The sequence below is a fragment of the Hetaerina americana genome, unplaced genomic scaffold (assembly GCF_022747635.1).
Source record: "Hetaerina americana unplaced genomic scaffold, ioHetAmer1.1.p SCAF_4, whole genome shotgun sequence".
Lineage (NCBI taxonomy): Eukaryota > Metazoa > Arthropoda > Insecta > Odonata > Calopterygidae > Hetaerina > Hetaerina americana.
The window spans coordinates 55,652,362-55,674,509 of NW_027286985.1; the positions used below are offsets into that span (position 1 = coordinate 55,652,362).

General features: G+C 39.4%; 1 protein-coding gene across 3 annotated transcripts in view; it reads left to right on the plus strand.

Moving 5' to 3' along the window:
* Positions 1 to 22,148, plus strand: part of LOC139691988 (dual oxidase maturation factor 1-like) — a 350,529-nt gene that overhangs the window by 292,436 nt on the left and 35,945 nt on the right. For all 3 annotated transcript variants that reach the window (XM_071589978.1, XM_071589980.1, XM_071589979.1), the window contains one exon: positions 19,380 to 19,596. In XM_071589978.1, coding sequence (XP_071446079.1) covers positions 19,380 to 19,596 — 217 coding nt within the window. The remainder of the gene's footprint in view (positions 1 to 19,379; positions 19,597 to 22,148) is intronic.

The window sequence follows — 22,148 nt, forward strand, 5'->3', positions numbered from 1 at the left end:
GGAGTGGTAGCAGAGTTTCCGAATGGTTTGACTGCGGCTTATTGCCAAACATCCAGTCGATTACCCAAGATGAAAGAAAATATGCTGGTATTATTAAAGACGGTTAAATAAATCAATACCAGATTAGCTTTTAGTATATTTATTACTATAAACAATTTGTCTTACGCATTTAGAAAGTGCATATTGCACAATATACGTCCTTACGCATCCTCGGGAAAAATATTTTAGTATGAAGGGGATCGAGATGGTGCGTGGGCTAACGTACTGGTTTCCCGCCCAGAGGGCCCGGGTTCAAATCCCGGTGGCGTTGAATATTTTTCAGAGGTATCTCGATCCCTAATTGAGGTGCTCTGTGGAGGGCACTTTGAGTTTGTACTCCGTCCGTCGGATGGAACGTTAAGCTGCGGAGCCCTTGGCGCCTTTCGTAAAGAGTAGGCTAATGCCGACGCCGGGCTTCTCTCCACCCTTCATCCTGTCCATCCCCTATGGCGCAAATGACCTCAGCTGTCGATCGCCTCCCCTAAATACTACTACTTGAGCATGAAATCAGCGACAGGGCAAATTGTCAGCCAAAAATTTAGATCATTTTTTAGTGTTGGAATCTTCCACTTCTGTTTTACAATTGATTGTATGGACAAATCTACATTTTATAAACTGATTTACCAATAGTTTCTTAGAATTGTGAGGCTCGGCTTGAATGAGCAAAGATCATTTTTGAATATCTAGTTATTAGGTCAAGTTTGGCCGGAAAAACAAATAAATCACTATTTTTCCCAAAACCGTGGTTCGCCATGCCCGAACATTAACTTTGTTTACTTCTTCCACGGCTATTATATTCGAATACATCATTTTTATCATAGAGCATTAATTTTGCATCAAACTAAATATTGCGAAATGCGATTAACTTTTCAGAACGGAAAGTGGAACCTTAGTTATGAATTAGTTTGAAATGGATCTTTTAGCAGTATCTGATTCAATATTCCAACCTCAGGTAGTCGTGTTGAAATTTTGAATGCCGTTTGCGTGCAATTCTAATGAAAATTTGACCCTGTTCCAGAATTCAAGGGAAAGTATTTTATGAAAATTCTGCGTGTGCATTGGTGCTTATTCATTTGAGTTAATCTGACAGGTTCTAAGTTAATTGTGAAAAATTAATCCCTGTAGTCATTTTCCTTGCATAGTTAATCTTCCTTAGGAATTCCATGACGAATTTAGTAGACCCATTCCTCATATTCAAGGACGTTTAGATGTAGCACCTATAGTCTTAGATCATCTAGAAATGCATCTCGAAAGGAAATCAATCTGTGAAGTCTTGTCATTTTTCGTAAATACGCGCACATTTTCGCAAAAAAACTTTCAGTAATAATCATTCCTCAATTCACTTGAGATATTTAATATTTTTCAATAGATATTATCTATGAGAAAACAAATGTGCAATTTCCACAAGTTTAGTAGTAACAAGCAACGCGTTTCGGTTCACGGAACCATCATCAGGTACAAGACATGTCAAGTAATGACTACGTCGTATTTATACATGTTTGAGATATTATCTGAGAGAGTTGGTTCATCGAGAGGTAATATATAATTTTATATGAACGCTCGATTATTTCCGACCAACAATTATCTTTTTTGTTCGGAAGGACTTCGATTTCCAGGCTTTTTTAAAAATGTAATTATCTTTAATCGTTAAACATGAAGTACGTGGCTTAATTAGGAAACATGAATATCAGTTGTGAATCTCTCATCTTTTAGGTTCTCATAAGCATCTATCTCCAAAACCTTAAAAAATGTTTAAAGCATTTGGGAAAAAAATGGATTGAAATTAGTGTTTGTAAACTGTGTGTATTTAGCAGATACCTTCAAATAATTATTCATTAGAACTACAGTCTTGGGCATTCATATTTTTGTAACACAATAGATGAAGGGGTTTTGAATTATCTCTAAAGAAAAATTATACCGTTGCCTCGTTGGTAATGCCCTTTCATTATTTACGTTTATGTTGTGATATTATCTAAACCGTATGAAAATTTTGAAGCCTGTATCACTCCTGTTACCATTCTTTCAAAGGAATAGGAAATTTAGAATATGCCCTCGAAAAAGAATTCCATGTAAATCATCATTAACGTTCCACTCCACCGGCCAGCTCATATTACGTAATAATTTGCATTTCTAGAAACTACTCTGCTGAATCTTGAAAGAACGCCGTCGTAGGATTTTTGAATTTCTGACAATCCCTCGGGAATTCTGTGTGTGTGTGTTTTAATGATCTCCTCGATTGTACTACTTCATCGTTAAATACGGTTACCCTTTGAACAAAAGTATGACAAAAAAAACTCCCAAGAATATCATTTTCCCTTTTAAATATGTCAAGCTGCGGTGAAAAATTGAAACGGGCGCGCATGACTCGGAACGCCTCACCCTCTGTCCCGTCGGAGCTATTGTGAAACGGTCTTCAGCAAAAAAAAACTTATTGGATAGAATCGATAATGGCCCGAGTCCCCTCTCCGAATGACCTTTCCCGACTTGGGTTAGTAGGTACCTCTCCAATCCATTTCTTTCCTCTTTCTCGCCCCCCCCCCCACTCTCCCCCTCCACCCGCTAAAAAATTGACCATTTCTCCGTAGCACCGCTCTCCACATAACCTCGCCCTCTCCCTTAACCCCCTTCGCGCCCTCTCCATCCTCCGCACATCACATCCACGGACGCAAGCGAGCGCAAACACGCTCGCGCCAACCACGCACTATCTGAGATCGCTGTCTTTTTATCTCCGGAGCAAGGGTTTAGCCCGACCCGACTGGGAACGGAGAGCGCGAACAAGACGCAAAAGTGTATTTCCTTCTTCTCCCCCCAAACCCTCCAGAGCCCCTCCCCTTGGAGTGTTTCCAAGTGCGATTGCAGAGAAAAGTTCGTGAACAATGATATTTACGCCCAGAGGAAGACGACCTGGCCTCTTACGAAGGGGGATGGGGTGGGGCGGACGGACGCGGCGAGTTGGGGAGGGACGAGCATCACAAGTCCGCCGGTCGATCCTTTCGCACCGGAAAGGCACGCTGTCCGCGGGGATATGCCGCGCAGCGCATCCCGGCGGGATGATCTCCCGGGAGAAGAACAAAGGACCTTAAGTGTTCGCACCACCCGGAGTGAGGAGGAGGAGTGGGATGAACAGGAGGTAGTTGCAGGAAGTCCTTTTTTCTCCCATTCGCGGAGAGCATCGATTAGGTCCGCCAATTAGGGCGAGATTTACGAGCAGTTATGTCCCACTACCAGTGCGCTCGGAACCGTAGATCAGAATAATGACGTTCCTAGGTGTTGGCGTCCTTTGCATATCGCCCTGGTGAGTTACCTACGTTGCAAGCGGGTAGGAGGGGAAAGAGGAATGCTCTTGCTTGAAGTGTTAATTTGGGAGAGAAGTTTTAAATCAAGCGGTAGTGGGCTGGGCACGTGTGCTCTTAAATTTCGCTCGGGTGATGATTTGTTGCATTCAAAATTCTACTTAGGATTCACATATTGGGAAAGAACATTCTCTACAAGTATGCAAGTATGTGTTTCCATCACTCGCTAAAACATTTATTTTTTTCATTGTTACATGTAAAAACTGTAGCCATTATTCAGAGAAACTATCTCGTTATTTTTGATAAATATTTATATCAAATCATCACTTTCTTTTCGATTTGAGGTCCTTCTAAATTGTAATTGATATCCTGTAGATATAATTTCGGTCCTTTTTCTAAGGTTTAACTTTCCCGTTGTATGTAATACCTCGATAATTGAGTGAAATATTGTTGCAATCTAGTGCTCCGAAAATCAGCTTTTTAAATTTGGAAATTGTAAGCGTACATATTTTACTGGAACATCAAAAAGGTGCCCTTAGAAATAGGTAAATGGAGCTAAAAAAACTTGAAGGAGAAATACGAAAAGATTATTAGGTCATTGGCTACGGCAAGAATTGCTTAATTGTGTAAAAGAGAGAAAAGAGTGGATAACTGAGCTTGGAAAAGGGGAAATAGTTCGATGAGGCATATAATTAAGATGTTCAGAAATGGAGGGAGGCACTCAACAAGGAATTGAAAGAAATTTCATGAGGTATAAAAGGGTAAACCACATAAAATGCAAGATAGGTAAGCCAAAAGATGCGCAGGAGAAGTGGAAATGATACATGAAATAAAATTATATTAGAGGAATCAGAACCGTGATTTTAGACGTTAAGATTTGAAGCTTGGAAGAGGACTACTGAGTTCCAGAAATGCAAACTACTTGGACAGAAACAGCACTACTAGAAACGAAGAGGGGCAACTCGGTACGAATAAATCATTTACCTACAAAAATAGCGAAGTCTTAGCATAGAAAAGTAATTAGTCTTTTTGGATATGTCATACCTTTTACATATTCTTTGAAAAAAGTGTGAATGGCAAAGCTTTGAAATCTTGGCTTAGAGTATGAGAAATTGAATGGTTTTAATATACCGCGAGTAATTTCGTACTCCATTCCCACGGGAATCAGTGACTTTAGACTCGTAAACTTTGAACAGTTAGCTAAGCCGTGGCCTGAACAATTCTCCCGGACCACACTCTATCATATTACCCGTTTTGCCCCCTATCCCCTCCCCCCCCACGGAGAAGTTGGACTTTTCTCCGTGAATGCGTGCGATAGGAGAAAATGGCGTTCATCTGAATTGCAAATGTATATTTCAAATGGCCGTCTCCTTGCAGCCCGAACTGTCCATTCTCTCCCACCCACCCGAAGTCCTCCTCACCCTCCTCTTCCCCCCCCCCTGGCAATCCTCACCCCTCGTCAACAGCCACTCTTGCTGGCCGATCCCCTTTCTCGAGAGGGCGTTAGAGGAAATTGCTTTATCGGTTCCGTGCTCGACGAACCATTGTTAACAAGGTTCGGATTGTGTGCTTGAGGGTTGCTGTGGTGAGTGGTAGACCCGATTATCAAACTCACGGGCCAGGGAGGTGGGGAGAAGGAAGCCTTTCCCTCGTCCCACGTGACGTCACAGAGCGGGGAACTATGGGAAATAAACCGCAACTATCATCGTACGAAAAATTCCCGCCTCATACTTAGCGAGAGCTCGGACGGTGCAACGGAAATTAAAGGTCGATGCGGGGCACTTGCAGTGTATAATTCATTGAGATGGAGATAAACATGCAGCCATGCAACTACCAGTGATTCCGAGGGCTGAAATTTTTTATTTTAATTTTAAAAGGAAAAAAAAAGTAAATTACTCCGCACCGCATGGCCGTCAATTATCGCACGAGCGCAGGAAGGCATAAATAAACGGGAGAGTCGCTCATGTTGTGATGAATTTTTCGAGACAGCAGTCCAGCGCTCCCTTTTTTGAGGTTAAACGTAATAAATGTACCGGAGGTAATACTTCTGCGTTATTAGTTGCGTAAAGAGTCACATCCCGTCATTTCACGGTTATTCAGTGCACGCCCTTAAAGGTTTCCGAAATGAGTGTTTACTGTGGTAGACGCAATTGTGGGACGCAAAGTCTCTTTCGTCGCTAACAGATTGGCGAAATGGGACATTTAACCAAGATAAGAATCTGAGAGATTTATAATGGAGGGTCGAGGGGTTTATATCTTCGAAGAAGTCAGTGTCACCATTGGAGAAGCCTAAACGAAATGATTCCCCTGTTTCCTGGACCATGGGGAGCCGTAGTTTATTTCCGTTCCCCGGAAAGTACAGGTGTAATTCGCATAAGCATTCTTCACATGACAATCCAGTAGGTATTTTAGAAGAGATATAAATTCTTCGTGAGCATTATCGAGTATAGGTTAAGACAGATTTATCATAATATATTTAACCATAAAAAAGTAGTATTTTCTCAAAAGTAGTAGTATTTAAAATGAGTATTTTCTCAATAGTTTCCACGGAACTTATTTTCAATTTAAGTTACCAGACTTCCCTGCGATTATTTCGAAACCTCTTTGATTATTCCCAGCATCACAGCCTAAATAAATATCAATTCACTCCTCCCTAATTATATATCACATAAACGTTTATGCGTTACATTTCTAATGCCGTGACGTTAGTTTCTTTTAGATACGCTGAGGAAAGATTCAATATACTTGCTAAAATTGTGCCAAATGCGGTGATGGCGTTGATATCACCAGAAATTTAGCGTTATCAGTGCATCATCAGAACAATGAAACGCCCCCTATTAATTGAATTCTTATGAAATTGAGCGACACGGTATTGAAATTCTAGTTAGCTATTCGGCACGCGCACTGTAAACAGGCAATTTTAATCAAAGCGTTAAGGAAAGGAAATCGTAATGTGTTCACTGGCAGCGATTACATCTTCGGGATGAAGGACAGCGTGCACATTCGCATTCGCCAAGGGAAGGAAATTCATGCACGGGTAAACCGTCAAATAAGGACTTAAAGACGACCAAGCACGACCGTCTCAGGTTTCCTCAGCAGCAGTCACGGTCATAATGTGCCTGTTGCATAAAAAATTACACCCCCTCCTAAGTCTACTCGGACATAATCATCATTACGTTCGCTCACTCGTCATCCTTCTCTTCGGATCTAAATAGTATCCTTTTCACATTTCAATGCCTCTGTACGTGAATACCATCCTTTTTCGCGAAAAGCCTCTTTCTTAACCGCGATTCCCATGATAGTTCCCCCTCCCATACCGAAGGGATTCTTTATTTCGATCCAACTCCCTCCCTCGGTAGCCAGTGGCTGGAAGGCCGCCTGAAGTCCCACTCTCTTCTAGCGTGGGAAAGCTGGGCGGGTGGGTGTACATACATGGGACCTCCCCATACCATTTTATCTGATGAGATTATGCGGTTATTATTTTTCTCATAATTCCGGAGCCTAGCCTCCTGGATGATTTTTATGGTGCTGGCACTTGCCCGCTCTAAAAAAAAATCACGTAACTACTAATGGTCGGCGCATGCATTAATTTTCCATTGTAAAGAAACCTATGCAGGAGGCAGTAAAAGAAAAAGTAGTTGCCATGAAGTTCATTGCAGTAAACGTGTCATGCTCATGCTTAGACGATGAGAAAGACGTTAATTTAGTGCTCAACCGTTACTCAGAAAATTTATATGCCACTATCAATTCAAGTGGCAAGCACTCACGCCTTCATGCCACAGTAATAAATTTTGGTAGTAGAGCACATGTATGTGCCGTCGGTTAATCTATGGTTTTTATATCTGACCCTCTTTTCTCTCTAGATTACAGAGACTCAAGCTCTAGTTACTCTCATATTCATTTATTAATAGTACTCATATTGTCCTATGTCAATCAACGTCTAAATATATCACTTAGTTGGTTATTGATTTTGATGTGAGCAAGTCCGAGTATTGCGCAGTGGTATCTTGTATCCTTAAATTGAATACGAGTACTTAATCGTAAACAACGTTTAGGCCTTCAAATCGGGCTATCTATCAGCAAAGGGATTACATGTAATCTCCTTCGGAAAATACTCGTTCTCCACGATTTTTAACCACGGGAATTAGACAACCGTGGGTATTATAACTCTTGAAATTGAGTCGTAATGACTTCGGATCTGTGAACAGCATAATATTTTGACCCAATATTCCTTGAAAAATTGCTGCCAATATGTATTTCTGTAGCTTAATTATTCTCTCCCATTCGGTGTTCTACCTTGAATAACTCAAAAAATGTATGCATGCTCTGCAATTTTTTAGAGCAAGACATTTTTCATCAAATTCAAGCATGTGGTGTTTTAGGCATTCATATAGTTTCGATAAAACAATGTTTTCCGACCAGAATGGCGCGTGAGGTCGTAATAAAAGTTGCTGAGATATTCTTTATTAACCACGGTTTCCTCCGTGCTCTTGCCTGAACGGAAGAACTAATTCACAGAGTCATATTTACCTAAATTCACGGTATTTTATTGTACCAAACATATCCTTAGCATCAAGAGGTTTTGAAAATCCACTCGTTCGGTAGATTTCAATTTTATTTCGGGCTAATATACGATATTTTTGGTGTCTTTTACTCCGGAAGTCAGCAGTTGCCTTTTCTCCGTACTCTTGTATGTATTCAGTTCAAACATATCAGGAATTTCTCATAAATATGAATTCTTGCTATTATTTATTTCGACAACCGAGTTACTTGTCCTTCTAAAGGCAAGGTCTGATGAAAAAAAGTTAATGCAATGGAAGAGTGAAGAAAATATATATATAGGACGGAAACCAATTGTAAAATAAGACTGCAAAACTACTGTATGTATTTATAGCAACGAAATTACTGAAAAATCATTCCTTGAATACGAATCGTTCATTTATATGAAGCTCAACCGCGCACCCGCCCTCATGTTATCTAAATGCACAATGTATTATACTACGAATGGTTACGGTAATGGCTTTCCTAAAAGACTTCGTTTTATAACTTTGAAGAAATAGCATGGTATCAGTTTCCAATTATGTACCAGGCATTCTCATAAAATTTTCTTTTAACTTGAAATATATAACTACTATTTTACTAATAGCGTAGAAATAACGATTAGATCGCTATCCTCAGCTATGGCTGGTTATATTTAATGAGATATTGAAAAAGATGGGGAAGTTGATTCTTACGCGTTGCACAACAAACGACCTTAGGGGTGCTCTTTTATTATAAAAGCAGGGAAGGTTGAAATTCTAAGCGCAGAGGAGCATAAATTGTAGCTTTGAAGGCTAGGTTGAAGCACAATATGCGGGAATATCATCAGGAGAGTAGCATCCTCAATGAGGCATGAAACGAGGAGTTAGATGGATTTCATAGTTTCGACTGAGAAAATCGGTCATCGAAGGAGTTACGAGGAGGCAAAGTTGTAATGTTCCCTTTCTCAGGAAACATTAAACCAGCTTGCGAGAATCAGTAATCGAAGGATGATTCCGCTCGTGCATGATGGAAAAATTTTAATGCTTCACATTTATTGTGCTTCGGTGACTTTTTCTCATGATTGAATTGCATTTTTTATTTACGGATAGATAATAATTTTATGAAATGTCCCGAGGCCCTTGTTCAGTCTTTCTTGGTCGTTGAGATTTTTACACATATTACTATCATTACGTTGAATTTTTTTACGAAGGCAATTATTGAAAAAGCCTTGAATCGTCGTTCTTAGATATGTGCAATTAAAAAAAATAACATGTAATTACGTCATCTAAAATTTATCCGTTATTTTTCATTATTCATTGATGAATTAAGATTGAAAAAATTATAAACATTCTATTCGTACTCGTATAATTTTTATCATGCTTTACTGCTTTGTTCATTATGTTTTCATTTGAATAATGTTGACAATAAAAGCCTTAACATTGTGATATTCCATCTGTATGTTGACAGACATAAAATTACAGTATACAATTTAACAATTTATTATTTCGTATTCATATGTTGTGAAATTTTACAGATTGGGTTTATTAGGTTCCCTCTATCTCATTGTAAATTATAATTAGGAGCTCCAGTATTTGTTTTCCGTATTCTCCGATTAATTTAGTGTAATTCATCTTCTCATTTCCTTTTTAACTTCCTCTCCTTAGAATTGATAAAAATATCAATCGCAAAATGCTACTTAATTCTTTAATGATTTAATCATCAGCAAGTTTCAGGTCTGTTCTTTCATGATATTTCGTCAGGTAGTAATTATTATGCCGACGGTACATATTGTTTGTGACGACACTGTAGAAATAATAACGATAAAATGAAGGATATATGTAGGAAAATTGTTTTTATTCAAACTAATTAAAATAATATACTGTATAGTATCCGCCGTCACTTTGTGGAAACGATTCATAATGAATAAGAAATACTTAGTTTTTCCACACAAACTTTATTTTTACGACCGGGTTTCGACGAGGATCGTCATCATGATGATGATGACGATCCTCGTCGAAACCCGGTCGTAAAAATAAAGTTTGTGTGGAAAAACTAAGTATTTCTTATTCATTAAAATAATATAATTTGATTTTTAAGGAAAGAGTATTATACTTGGTTGAAAAAAGGGATATTTGAGGGTAATCTAAAGGAGGCAAAAAAGATGGATAGAGAGAGTTTTGATTGGCGATGGGATGTTGAAGACTGATAGATGGGAGGATCGTTAAGCAAGCGAGCAAGGCGTTAAAATAAGATAGGTATGTTGAACGGGATGAAAAGGGGCAGGATTTATGCGACATTAAAGGTAGTTTTGCGGTAGTGTCGAATGACAGGTTATGTTTTTTTTTAGGAGAGACAAAGAAATGTATTATTGTAACGTTGTATAGTCTGTGTCCATTCAAAACTTACCTTAAATAGTATAATACCAATAATAATAATTGTCTTTTGACATGTGTTAAACTCACATTCGAATCTTCATCAATACGCCACACCGCCATCATACGTATCCATCCCATGTTGTCTGAAAAGGACACTGAATGATAACTTCGGGTTTCTTCATGGCGCGAACTGGAATATTACAAATGTCGAAGAGAAATTTGAAGGAGGACTGAGACCCGTCAGATAGGCATCAGATCAATTCCATGGATGAAAACGTGATTTTGCCTCGGAAAAGTTCCATTTCATGCTACGAGTAAAACGATGTCCGCTGAATCAAGATATTACCCTCAGGGGAAAAAAAGATAATCCACCACTGGAACGATCGGAGTAGGTATTCTCGAAGTATGGCGAAATGCAAAATTGAATTATCTCGACCGCATATCTTGAAATAATGGAGCAGAATATTTTAATTTTGGAAATTCCGTTTCTCTGACTACACCCTTTAAGATGGCTGCAGCGTCATTATGACGAATCTATATTGTGCCCCAAAAAAACTAAAAATAGAAATCTTAATGAAATAAGCACGTTGCTCATTTTGTTATCCCATATCCTAGCAAAACTTAATTTTAAAACAAAATTCAAATGTATTCCTCAGAATGAACATTTCCAACAAAATTACATCAGAGACTGTAAATTATTGTAGTTTTTTCATTGGAATTATAGCGCTTCAAACAAAATTATATATTTCGGAGAAGCTCATGAACAAAGCAGGGAAAAGTTTTCGGCGGCGTTGCTGTTACTCTTTCAAAGAAACTGAGCTTCGCTGAGAGCGCGTGAGATAACTATTTTTCTGCGCGAGTTGCTAGTATGTTTTTAAGGGGAAAGAAGAGGCCACATAGTGCCCATACGATACTTGTTCACGTATCGTACATGGAAACGGTTTGCAGGTGACTGTTCACTTCACGTTTCGCACTTCACATGCGTGCGCAAACATGCTTGCCTTCCTCGGTTTAGAGCATCCTTGAAGTTTATCTAAGAGATCACAGATTTATGACTTGGTGTATCATTTTAAGATTTCTTGCGGTGACTCTTCATACGTGCATGAAAAACGGTATTCTTTCTGCGTAAATAATGCACATCTACATCCAATTATGTGATATATTTTTACCAACATATTTAATGTATTTTTTTCTATGCTATTTCCTATCCGTTTATAATTAATCTTTAAAATTTACGTTACGAATGGAAATCAAAATATGGTCATATTCAGTGGAAATCAAATTGCCAAGTTATGCAAGGTAGCAAATTTAATTTTATTATAGTATAACTCCCATCGGAAAACCAAAAAAAAACTCCAAACACTTTGGGAAAACCTACCCATTCTTGAAAGAAAAGTTTGAGAAAGGAAAATACCAAATTCTCTGGTGGAAGGCTGCAATTATAATTTTTCAAAGAATATTGTTCGCTTAGCTGCGAGAACGAAAATAATCATATAAAAGTCGTGAAGAGACTTACTTACCTCATTAATGTCTACAAAACCTTAGCATTATATTTTCAACGATATTTTTAACTCTTGCCTCTAAAACAAGAACTAGCTATGTCCTCAGCGTCCATGACATCTCTGTATTCGGCGTAGGTATGGAACTATTTTCGACTTCCCCTCCCACCCTCTCGCCTCTTCCACAGCACGCCCCCGAAATCGCCTGAAACCATGCATTCGAGATCCTTTGCCGAATCCACGTGCTCCCTCACTCGTACGCGAACTCGCATCTCGTGAACGAGCCCCCAAGGAGGCGGAGCGCCCACTCTCTCTAAAATAAGAATATGATGAGGAATGCACCGAACAAGCATGTCACACCTGAGTTAGAGCGTGGAATTTCGGATTCTCATGGAGGTGGGAGTAGTGAGCGAGGAGGCAGGCCGTCGCTGAGGCTGCGAATCGGGCGTCGGCGTGGGCGGATCTGGGTGCGGGGGAGGTGGAGTTTGAGGAGAAGTCTGAGAAGGAGAGCGTAGCACTTCTCTCGGCCGATGGAATCGGTGGGCAAGGGAGGCTGGGGAAGAGAAGGGCCAGGTGAGACGATGGGCTGGAGGAATCGCAGGCGAGAAAGGGGAACGAGGGTGGAGGTGGCGGCGGGGAACGGCGAGAATTGTGAGGAATGAGGGGGATGTCGATGAAATTCCTTTAAAAGTGCGTGGGCGGACGAGGGTGATTTAATCGAATACGACGATTTATGTGCCGCGGGAAATTGAAGGATTTACGATTTAAGAACGGTTGCGATTCCCTCATTCCTCCCTCCCACATCACTTCAACTCACCCGATCTTCCTTTTATCTCGTCAGGGAAGGATTATGCGTAGAGAGTTCCCCGGCCGCCGCAAACCCGGGTTCCCCTGAATTAATGGGCTCGATAGCTAAGGATTGAAGTATTGACGACTTAATCTACAAGAGAGTTGGGGAGGATTGATGATTTTTTTTATCCAGGAGTGGGTCTCAGTTTGTTTATCAGAGCACAGAGAAGCCACTGGACCGTGAAGAAGCTCACGTTAGAGAGTTTGGTGTGTGTTAAGCCGCGAGAGTCGGTGGCATAGTTCAAAATTTTGTTGGCACGAGAGTAAATCAATTGAGGTGGAGGTGAAAGTAAATTTTAACAGGATAAGTATTCATAAAACGCTGAACTTTTGATACTTACCGAGAAATTGCAGGAATATACTTGTACGTTAAGAATACCTGTATGTTGAACATAAGCAGTGACTTGGAAAAGATTACTTCAAACATTTAATGGCACCGAAGGATTGGGCTGAGAGAAATATCTATTTCTGTGTTATTTTTTTCTAATTCACTTACGGATATTTTGAACTATGGATTAGCTTAGTTTTACAATTCTCATACCTTCGCTTTCTTCATGGCTTGTCCAGCAATTTTTGGTGATATATTTCTTGCAAAACATTTGCGAGTTGTTGAAATGCACGATTAAAACGAACAGCGGGGGTTCTCCTGTGTACCGAAGGAGAAATTGGCAATCATAACTCTGAAAATATTCTTACAAAAATTAATCAGTAATTAAATTGTAACATTTATTAATTTTTTACCTTTACTGATTCAATCAGTCACTGTAAAATAAGTAGCTTCAGAAGAGCCGTGGGGAATACGTTGGAGCGGTGACATGTGTACTGGCTTCCTAACCAGATGACCTGAGTTAAAATCTCAGCGATGGTAATATTTTCCAGTGGTACTTCGATCTCTACTTGGGGTGCTATGGGGAGAGTATACTTTAAGTATAATGTGCCAACCGTCGGATGATGTGTTAAATTGCGGATCCCTTGCGGCCTTTCGTTCAGAGTAGGGTTAAGTTTCATTTTCATGCATTCTGTTTTGCATTCCGGGTTTGCTTTGTCGTCATACCTCATTTTCATGCCTGAGGTTGTAACGCTAGCAAGCAGAAGATGTCGATGAACCGTTTGCTCTGTGTTACGATGAGAGAAAAACGGATGACGGGCAGCGGGCGCCGATTTTCCCCCGCCGCCGAAACTACGTTGCTACAAGAGTTGAGACATGGACAACTCCTGCTGCGCAGCAACTTGCGTCCTGATTGGCTGCGCTCTCTGCGGCACCGCAAAACTGGGTGCAGAAAAATTTACGACGCAGGATTTCTCTTCTACCCTTCTTCTCGCATTCCCTGAAAATCTTACATCTACCAAACTACTTAGTTAATGGCGCAAATAGCCTTGTATTTCGGTCGCCACCCATATTAACTATGACTATAACTTTAAAGGAACCGTGATTTAAATATTGAACTTATTGTAACCTATATATATTCTATTATACTGCTCATTATATATATATATATATATATAATGTGCAGGGATAGTCTGAATGTATTTTAAGCCCTGCCATAAAAGACACAATGATGATTATGTACGTATGAAAAAAATTATCAAATATTGCTCTTCACATGACTCGAAAATGGTCGATTATTATTTTACTTACACTTTCAATAATGGAGGCGATTCGAAGTGCGTCCCTCTGGCTAACTTGAAAAGACGCTTTAGCTTTAAAATTATCCACTATATTCTTTCCTAGTCGCACCTCTGGATATCCCTTCCCCAGATATAACACTCGCCGGATTTTATGCCTCATTTTGCATAACTTGGCAGCGACTCAAATAGAAGTAGGTTTTATACGTGCTTACGCCGAAGACGTAAATTTTGTCAATCACTTCACGAGGTCTTCGAAATCGAGGGTCTGAGAATAATCTAGCGCTAAGCTCTCCGGGTAACCAGGCATTCGTGAAGTTATCCAGTATTCAAACATGATACCATAGCGGTCAAAATCGCCTTTATGACATTTGGTTAAGAGTAACTGAAACTCATTTTAACATATTTCATATTCATTGTAGAATATTTCCGATATCCTTGTACTAACCCTTTGGTGAATGAAGAATTTTTTATGTTCTCCGTTTCCCAGCATTTCAAACAAATCTCTGATGAGTATTTAATTCCTCACATCTTTCAAAATGACTGCATCATTGTAACCCAAGCACGTATCTGTCAAATTGCTTCCAACGGTTAGAGTAATGCCTCCATTCCAAGCGGAATGGAATTCAGAGAAGGAGACTAACGCACCTTTTGGATTTCGAAATATCCAAGTTTCATTAGTAGTTTCGTCCTCACACCGAGCGAGGGCAAAGATTGGATGAACCTTCGCGAATGCGTGCAAAATGTTCACGCCTTACGTGGAGGTTCAGCAACCATTAGTGAACTTTTTTTTTCTCTTCCACGATACGATATCCTTCCTTCTGTTTCGGGTCGTTATCCACGTCAATAATGAGGCACATCTCATTCCTTTCTCCTTAATCGGTCCTCGTCATTATCCTTGAGTCCTCCCTCAGCCGCCGGCCAGGCCGCCAACAACCGCAGATACGATCCGTCCATTATTAGGAGACGGGGTGAGCGAAAGACTTTCGAGGAAGTCGAAATTTCGTCAAGGTTACCTCGGATTTCTTCCCGAGAGTTGGAGTAGAGAAAGAGAGGAAGAAAAAAAAGAGCTCGAAGAGTATCCCCTCGGCAAGGAAGTGAGGGTACAATGACCGGATTTTCAATACTGAGTCGCCGCCCCCTCTATCTCAAGGTCTCACTAATTTTGGACGCGGGCGCCAGAGAGCATTGTGTCGAAAGTCCGTCAAAGTTTTGAAATAGTCTTCTTTCTTTTCCTGCCACATTTTCGAGGTGCTCCTCAAGACCATTTTTTTAGAAATCGAGTCAAAAGAATGGAGCTTTTCGTTCTACTTATTGTTATTTTCTTTAATTTTAGTGTTACGTATTTTTGTACAAAGGCAAACGTGTACAATAAATATGTTTTTTTAGCAGTCGCACTTCAGATTTACAATGCAGCACTAAAATTTGTATTTATCTCTCAAAGACATCCAATTTTTTGGTTAGTTCTACGTTTTTTTGATTCCAGGATTCAGAGGGAAATTTTCATCTTGCCTGATATAAAAGTGTTCTGTGGTCGTAAATTCGTTCTCCCATTAAAATTCCATAGATTTTTTTCCTCAGCACGAGACTTTCTAGCATCTCTTCAGGAGGTATAATGAGAATTTTGAGAGAGGTTGCGAAAAAATAACCAATGCGACGTACTCCACGCATATCATATTTTTTAGTACTAAAAATAAAGAAATCAAAGTGTACAAAAAAGTCAAACAGCGAGGGGAATAATTGATTCCAACTACGTTTCTAGGGGGAGTTTTGAATCATTTGAGATGAAAAAAGGAATTATGTCAGATCAAATTTCTACGGCGAACAAATAAGTCTTGGCCTATTCTTCAAGGTAAAAATTGTCCAACTACGTAGATATTATATGGTAAAATACGTAATTTCTGCATATATTTTAATTTAAGTGCCCAATGCTTCAATTTTTTAGTGATAAATTTGGTTAGCGAATGAAAAACATTCGATGGAAAAATATCCATGGGAAAGGAGGGAGACATGAGATACAAACCAAAGAGAATTTCCGAAGTAAATTATTTTGAACTCATAATTTTTCAGTAATCATGGTAATTTTAGAGTTAAAAAAGATATTTCGTTAATGTTCATATTATCTCGTCAATAATAAAAATTCGCCTCATACTTTTGCCTATTACAAACTATTTTGTCTATCATACTTTGCATGTGGCAATTCAATTACACTGCAATATTTATTATTTTCATCTTTTTTAAGTGTTATTAAGTCCGTGCAGATGTGATTTCTGACATATTTTATGTGGTGAATTTTCGGCATGCATTTCCATCCAACTCTTTTAAGGACCTCCACATGCGTGTGTTGCGACACTGAAGACTCGCCCCAAGTTCGGAATCAGGAGTTTGCATTTCTGGAGTTTGAATTTCTGGTTTTCTCCAATTAAATGGGAACGTTAATTTTCGTGATTAAATTTCTCTTATATTAGTGTGCGAGCAATGGTCACCACAATATATTTTGCCAATGAGTATTTCAATAAATAATTTTAAACACGAGAGGGTGAATTTTTTATCTCCGAATGAAGCTCTCATTTCTTTTGTTGTCGTTAGAGGTTCGCATCCGAAAATTTTATGGTTGTAACCAATCGATGGACTAGCCATATCAATATTTTCAACTTCATTCAACTTTCTCTCACTTTCACAAATTTAATCTACTTTTATATTTATCTTTTAATGGGTCCTCCCTTATACCCTTTCCCCTACTGAGGTACAAATTCACCGTTATGCATCAAGTTATCCCATGGATTTGTGCCAATTGTTTAGCTGGGCTATGCGCAGATTTTTATTCGTCTTTTTGCCGCAGAATTTCTTCAACATTGGTTCGTTCATCAATATTCTTTGTGGAAATGATATTTCATATTTAGATCAAAGCATTATTATCTTCTCAACTCCAGTGGGTCGTACATGTATTCTTTTAGTCATCACGTCTGTCAGTCCTTAATAATGTCGTGAAAATATTTGTCTTTCAAATTTGGAAAGTTTATCCCATCCTGTTGTAGCTGTAATTGAATCCTTATGTTTCAGGAGTTACTGGCTTACAGTAGCTCCCAGATACTGTGAGTTCACAAGAGCCTCTTCCTTGACCCATAATAAAAAAATACAAAATCGACATTAGGGGTGTTTCTTATTTTAAGTTTATCACCGTAAAATTACTCAAAAGACACGGCGCTGCAGTTAAGTTGTCGTCACGGACCCAAAATATATTTTTTTGGCGGTCGCAGTGAGTACAGCCTTGCCCCACTGACAATATAGGAAAAGAAGGCTCAGTAAAATGAGGAAAGATCGGGGGAGAGGAGACTGGGGAGGAAGATATGGAAATACGTTGTCGGAACGCCTGGAAGGGATTGATTATCAGTTGGAGGAGAATGTATAGGAACCAAGGTCTTTCGCTCTGCAGGCAAAAATGCATACTCGAACCTGGAAGGGGGGGGGCTGGGAGCTTCATGGCAGACAAGAAAGGAAATTATGGTAGGAATTATTTTCAGTTGGAGTGAGGGCGGTGTAGGAGACGGGAGTAGAAGCTGACATAAGACCCTAATAAGACATTTCCTCGAGATTTTATCATAAAATTATTTCTTCTGCATTAATCACCCTGTCTCCTTCAGATCTACCTCACCTACCCACCCCTCCGTTGTGCACTTTTATTCTATTGATCTGGATATGATATAGGGGTGAGCTCTACCCTCGCTACTAGAAACCAACCCTTCGGGTTGATTTCTGTGGTATCGGAATACTGAATATGCTCATACTTAGTGTTCACATCTCCCTCGGCCATTCTGAATTCAGAGGTATTTGCCGTCCGAAGGAAGCTGGTAACATTAGAAATATAATGTAGTTCATTTAATCATTACGACTTTGCAATTGAGATGTGATACCGTTTATTTGTCTCATCAAATATTTTCGGAAAACATCCTCATCGGCCTATATCCGTGAGCATTTCTTCGGTTGAATTCCATATTAAAGAACCCTTCGCAGATAAGTTTTATCCCTTGTTTCTTTTTCCGAAGTGCAAAGTCATTCATTTTTTTCTTGGTATCACCTGCGTCAGAAGTTGTTACGATGTGTACACTATATTTCTTTATTTTTCACTACAATAAGAAATTATTTTTATTATGTGGATATTATTATAATTCTGGAGAACTTATACGTATTTACGTAACCTAAAATGCGTTATCAATAGTATTTTCTTCTATTGAATAAGAAGCCAATGGAAATCAAATAATTATATTGTTGATTTTCCAACTATTTGAGGTAATTCATTCATTGAGAGAAAAATTATGAGTAGAGTTATTAACAAAAAAGTTGCGAAATAAACTGTTAACCTTTGATCAGTAACCTTAAGCATAACTTAAAGTAAGCATTAAGAATCTTATGCCACGAACCAGGAACTTGAGGATAATCCGATATTTTTCAAATTAAATGAATTATACATCGATTCTCGTGAATGATCGTCCTACTGCTTGATATAATGCGTGCATTTTACATTCCGCTTCCGCCAAATGATTACATTTTTCTCCCTGCCGAACACTGATGTTATGCGCGGACACTTGGGTCGCAGAGTAATGTCCTTACGCGGACGTTAGAAGCAGTAAAATCTGCCCGTGCTTTTAGACACCTCCTCACTTCTGTTTATTTTTTATCCCACCCCCTTTCGTGTTCACTTTTTTTTGTGCAGAGCCTGGTTAAGGGATAACGCAGCTCCCTCCCCGCAGTTTGTTTCGAGAAGGTCGGGCAGTATTTCATCCTTGGACCCTTCTCTCCTACCTCACCATCCCGCCCCCACCCCCCGCTAGAATAAACCAAGTAGCCAGGAGAACTCGAGAGGGCTCGCAATATTCCCCTTTCGTAGCGGAAAGTGGAAGCATAAATCTCTCGCTCTTTCCCGCCGCCGTCCAAGAATGTGTGTGCGCGCGAGAGAGAAAAAGAGAGGCCTCTTTCTAAAAACTCCATTAAATTATCCCCCGCCTCATTCCCTCACCTCCACGGCGCGATCGACGCGTTCAAATTGAACGTCTCAATCTCTACGACCCTCAGCCGCTCGCGCGCGTTGGTTTGCACGCCCGATCGTCAATGATGCTGCCGCGACCGACGACGCTAATGCCACCCTCTCACCTTCTCTTTTGTTCCTCTTATTTCAGCGCCGTCGGGTTCCAACCGGAGCGAAGACATCGACTTCAACGAGCGCTTCCGTTGGTCTGGCGCCGGCGAGATGCAGGAGAGCCAGCGCGCGGCTCTGGAGCGGGGCCTACCATTCCCCATTCTCACGGTGGCGGAGTACCTGAGCGCCGACCAGGAGGGCTTCAACTGGGGAAGAATGTACCGCTCGGCAGGGTATTACGCTTCCATCACGCTGTGGTGAGTGCCTCAATCCACCAAACGGGAGAGGGGTAGATGTAAAGGGAAAGGGGGTTCAATTGACTGGGGGGTAACTATAGAAGAACACGAAAACCCACCAGTCGGCGAAAACATTCATGTGGATGTAGGCATGGGAAGAAGGGATAGAAACTCCGATTGAAGATGAACACAAAGCCAGTAGGGAAGGTCGAAGGGTGCGAATTCAAACAAAAATGTGTCCCTGTCCCCGGGACTTTAACAACACACATTCGACCAGCTATTTATACATACATCTGCAAATTAATGTTTTATATATGTGTGTATATGTAATAAAGAGTTATATACAATCCACCTTATATGCATATGTATATACATACACGTTATTACTATAAATATATATAATATATATATATATATATATATATTTATATATATTTATATATATATATTTATATTTATATTTATATATTTATATACATATACATACATATAAATATATATATAATCTTGATGTTAGAGGAGGATGAGACGAGAGCACACTAAAAATGAACACATTTTATGTAGCCGTCGTCCAGGCGAGAAGAGACTTGACCACTAGCAACTAAATATTTGATAGTAATTTGGTTATTGTCATATTATGAGTCAGTTGTTTATCGGTTTTTCTGTAGGTTCCTCCCTGGTTCTCCTCTATCATCCAGACACTTTGCACAATGCCGAAAGGTTACTTCATCAACTCTACTTTTAGATAATGTTGCCGACCTAGAGTTCCATTTTTCTCTTTCACTCCCGCTTCTGGTGAACTTCGTCAAACCAAACTTCCTCGGTGAGATTGAATATCCATGTCTTGGTAAATCAAGAAAGAATCCAAAATTTACCTGATATGTTCTGGAGGTCACGACTGCCTTGTTTCTGTTTTATCCTTTTACTTCATTGTCCAGAATGTTTGACGTACAATTAATCTTTGCCAAGAATGATTTAAATGACGCCTCAAATTAAGCGTCGTCAATTGAATTGCCGTAATTTTCCGTCACTGGGAAAAAGATAATTAAAATGTTAGATTACTGTTCATGCGGCCTCGGTCATCTTATCGTCTTCCTTCTGAAGATGGTGGTCGTTCATCCACTCAAATTTTCAAAAAGCTTATGTGAGTGTTATACTTATTTTTTGTGTCTATGTTTAAAGTTAACTTATTAGTTTATATAATGCGTACATAAATATGCATATTTTTCATGATATACATTACGTTTTTTTCCAGATTTCAACAGTTTAACCCTGGTATTATATAAATTTAATCCTGAACTTGACCTGAGGTTGATCTAATGATCTGCGATCCACGTAATTGTGATCAGTGATTCTGTGGGTTTCTCCAATGCACGTGGTTATATTGAGTCAGAACGCATCCAGTCACATTGAATCGAATAAAAATATGCCCTTCACTTTGACTTAGATAGCCTATCTCCGGCAAGGATAATGCCATTAAGGGAGCCACTTGAAGGCAATAATATAAAATGTTTTCCGTGACTTTCGTTGGCGTATTCCCGCAAAATAATCATATTAGGTACAATAATTTACTTATCTGGAAACAGCTTTCAACATTATTTCCTTCGCTTGTGGAAGAAAATTACATTCCTTGAAAACTACATGATGATGTCATAATGGTCTGACCGAAAAATAACCACAGTAATCAATCTGACTGTTGGTTTTATGGGTGCGGAGAGAGGTCGCCGCACACTTAACTCTATTCGGCGTGTGAAGTTCATGAATTTGGAAGAGGAAGACCATTTCATTTTTGATGTCCCGCTTGTGGTTTCCAAGTGAGTTCTGGTACCCAAAAAAGGCAACAGAGCTTGGGAAAACCTGACGAGTGTACAGGTAATGTTCCAGATTTGAATCTGAGTACTCCAGTCAGCAGCCGAACGCCCTACTCACTAGCCTACTTAGGCAAGAGCTGTGCTACTGACTGAGACTTAGGCATAGTATTCCGGAATAAGATTTAAAACTCGTGTGCAAACGCCTTTCCTAAGTATTCAATTTATTGCGTTGGCTCAATATATCTCTTGTGCATTCGTCGTATTCTGTTATCATTCACGAGAGCATTGGATATGGAATTTTAAGACATTCGCATGTATTACATGATTGGAATTGGAATATCAGGTTATGGTAAGGATTTTTAAGGAGGATAGCCAAGTTTTTTATGACCTCGAATGAAACAAGTATTTTAATCTATCAGTCACTCATAATATTATGCCAGACATTTTAATCAAAGGGCGACTATGCTGGAAACCAAGTAGTAATTCATTAATTAATGTAAGGACACAGATGTGGTTTTTACTATGCATAACCATTAAATAGGTTTAAATTACCATTTTTACTATAAAAATATTTTTTGCTGATATTATTGACATTTGATCGCGTGTGTGTCATCTATTGGCTCTCATTCACCTTACGTAATGCGTCATAATTACGGTTGAGTACTTAATTATCTGAGAATTAATCATTTTAGAAACTAGACGTACAATAGATTGAATTGTTCTCACTTGATATTCATGAGTGCCTGTTTTGCTTTAAAAGCT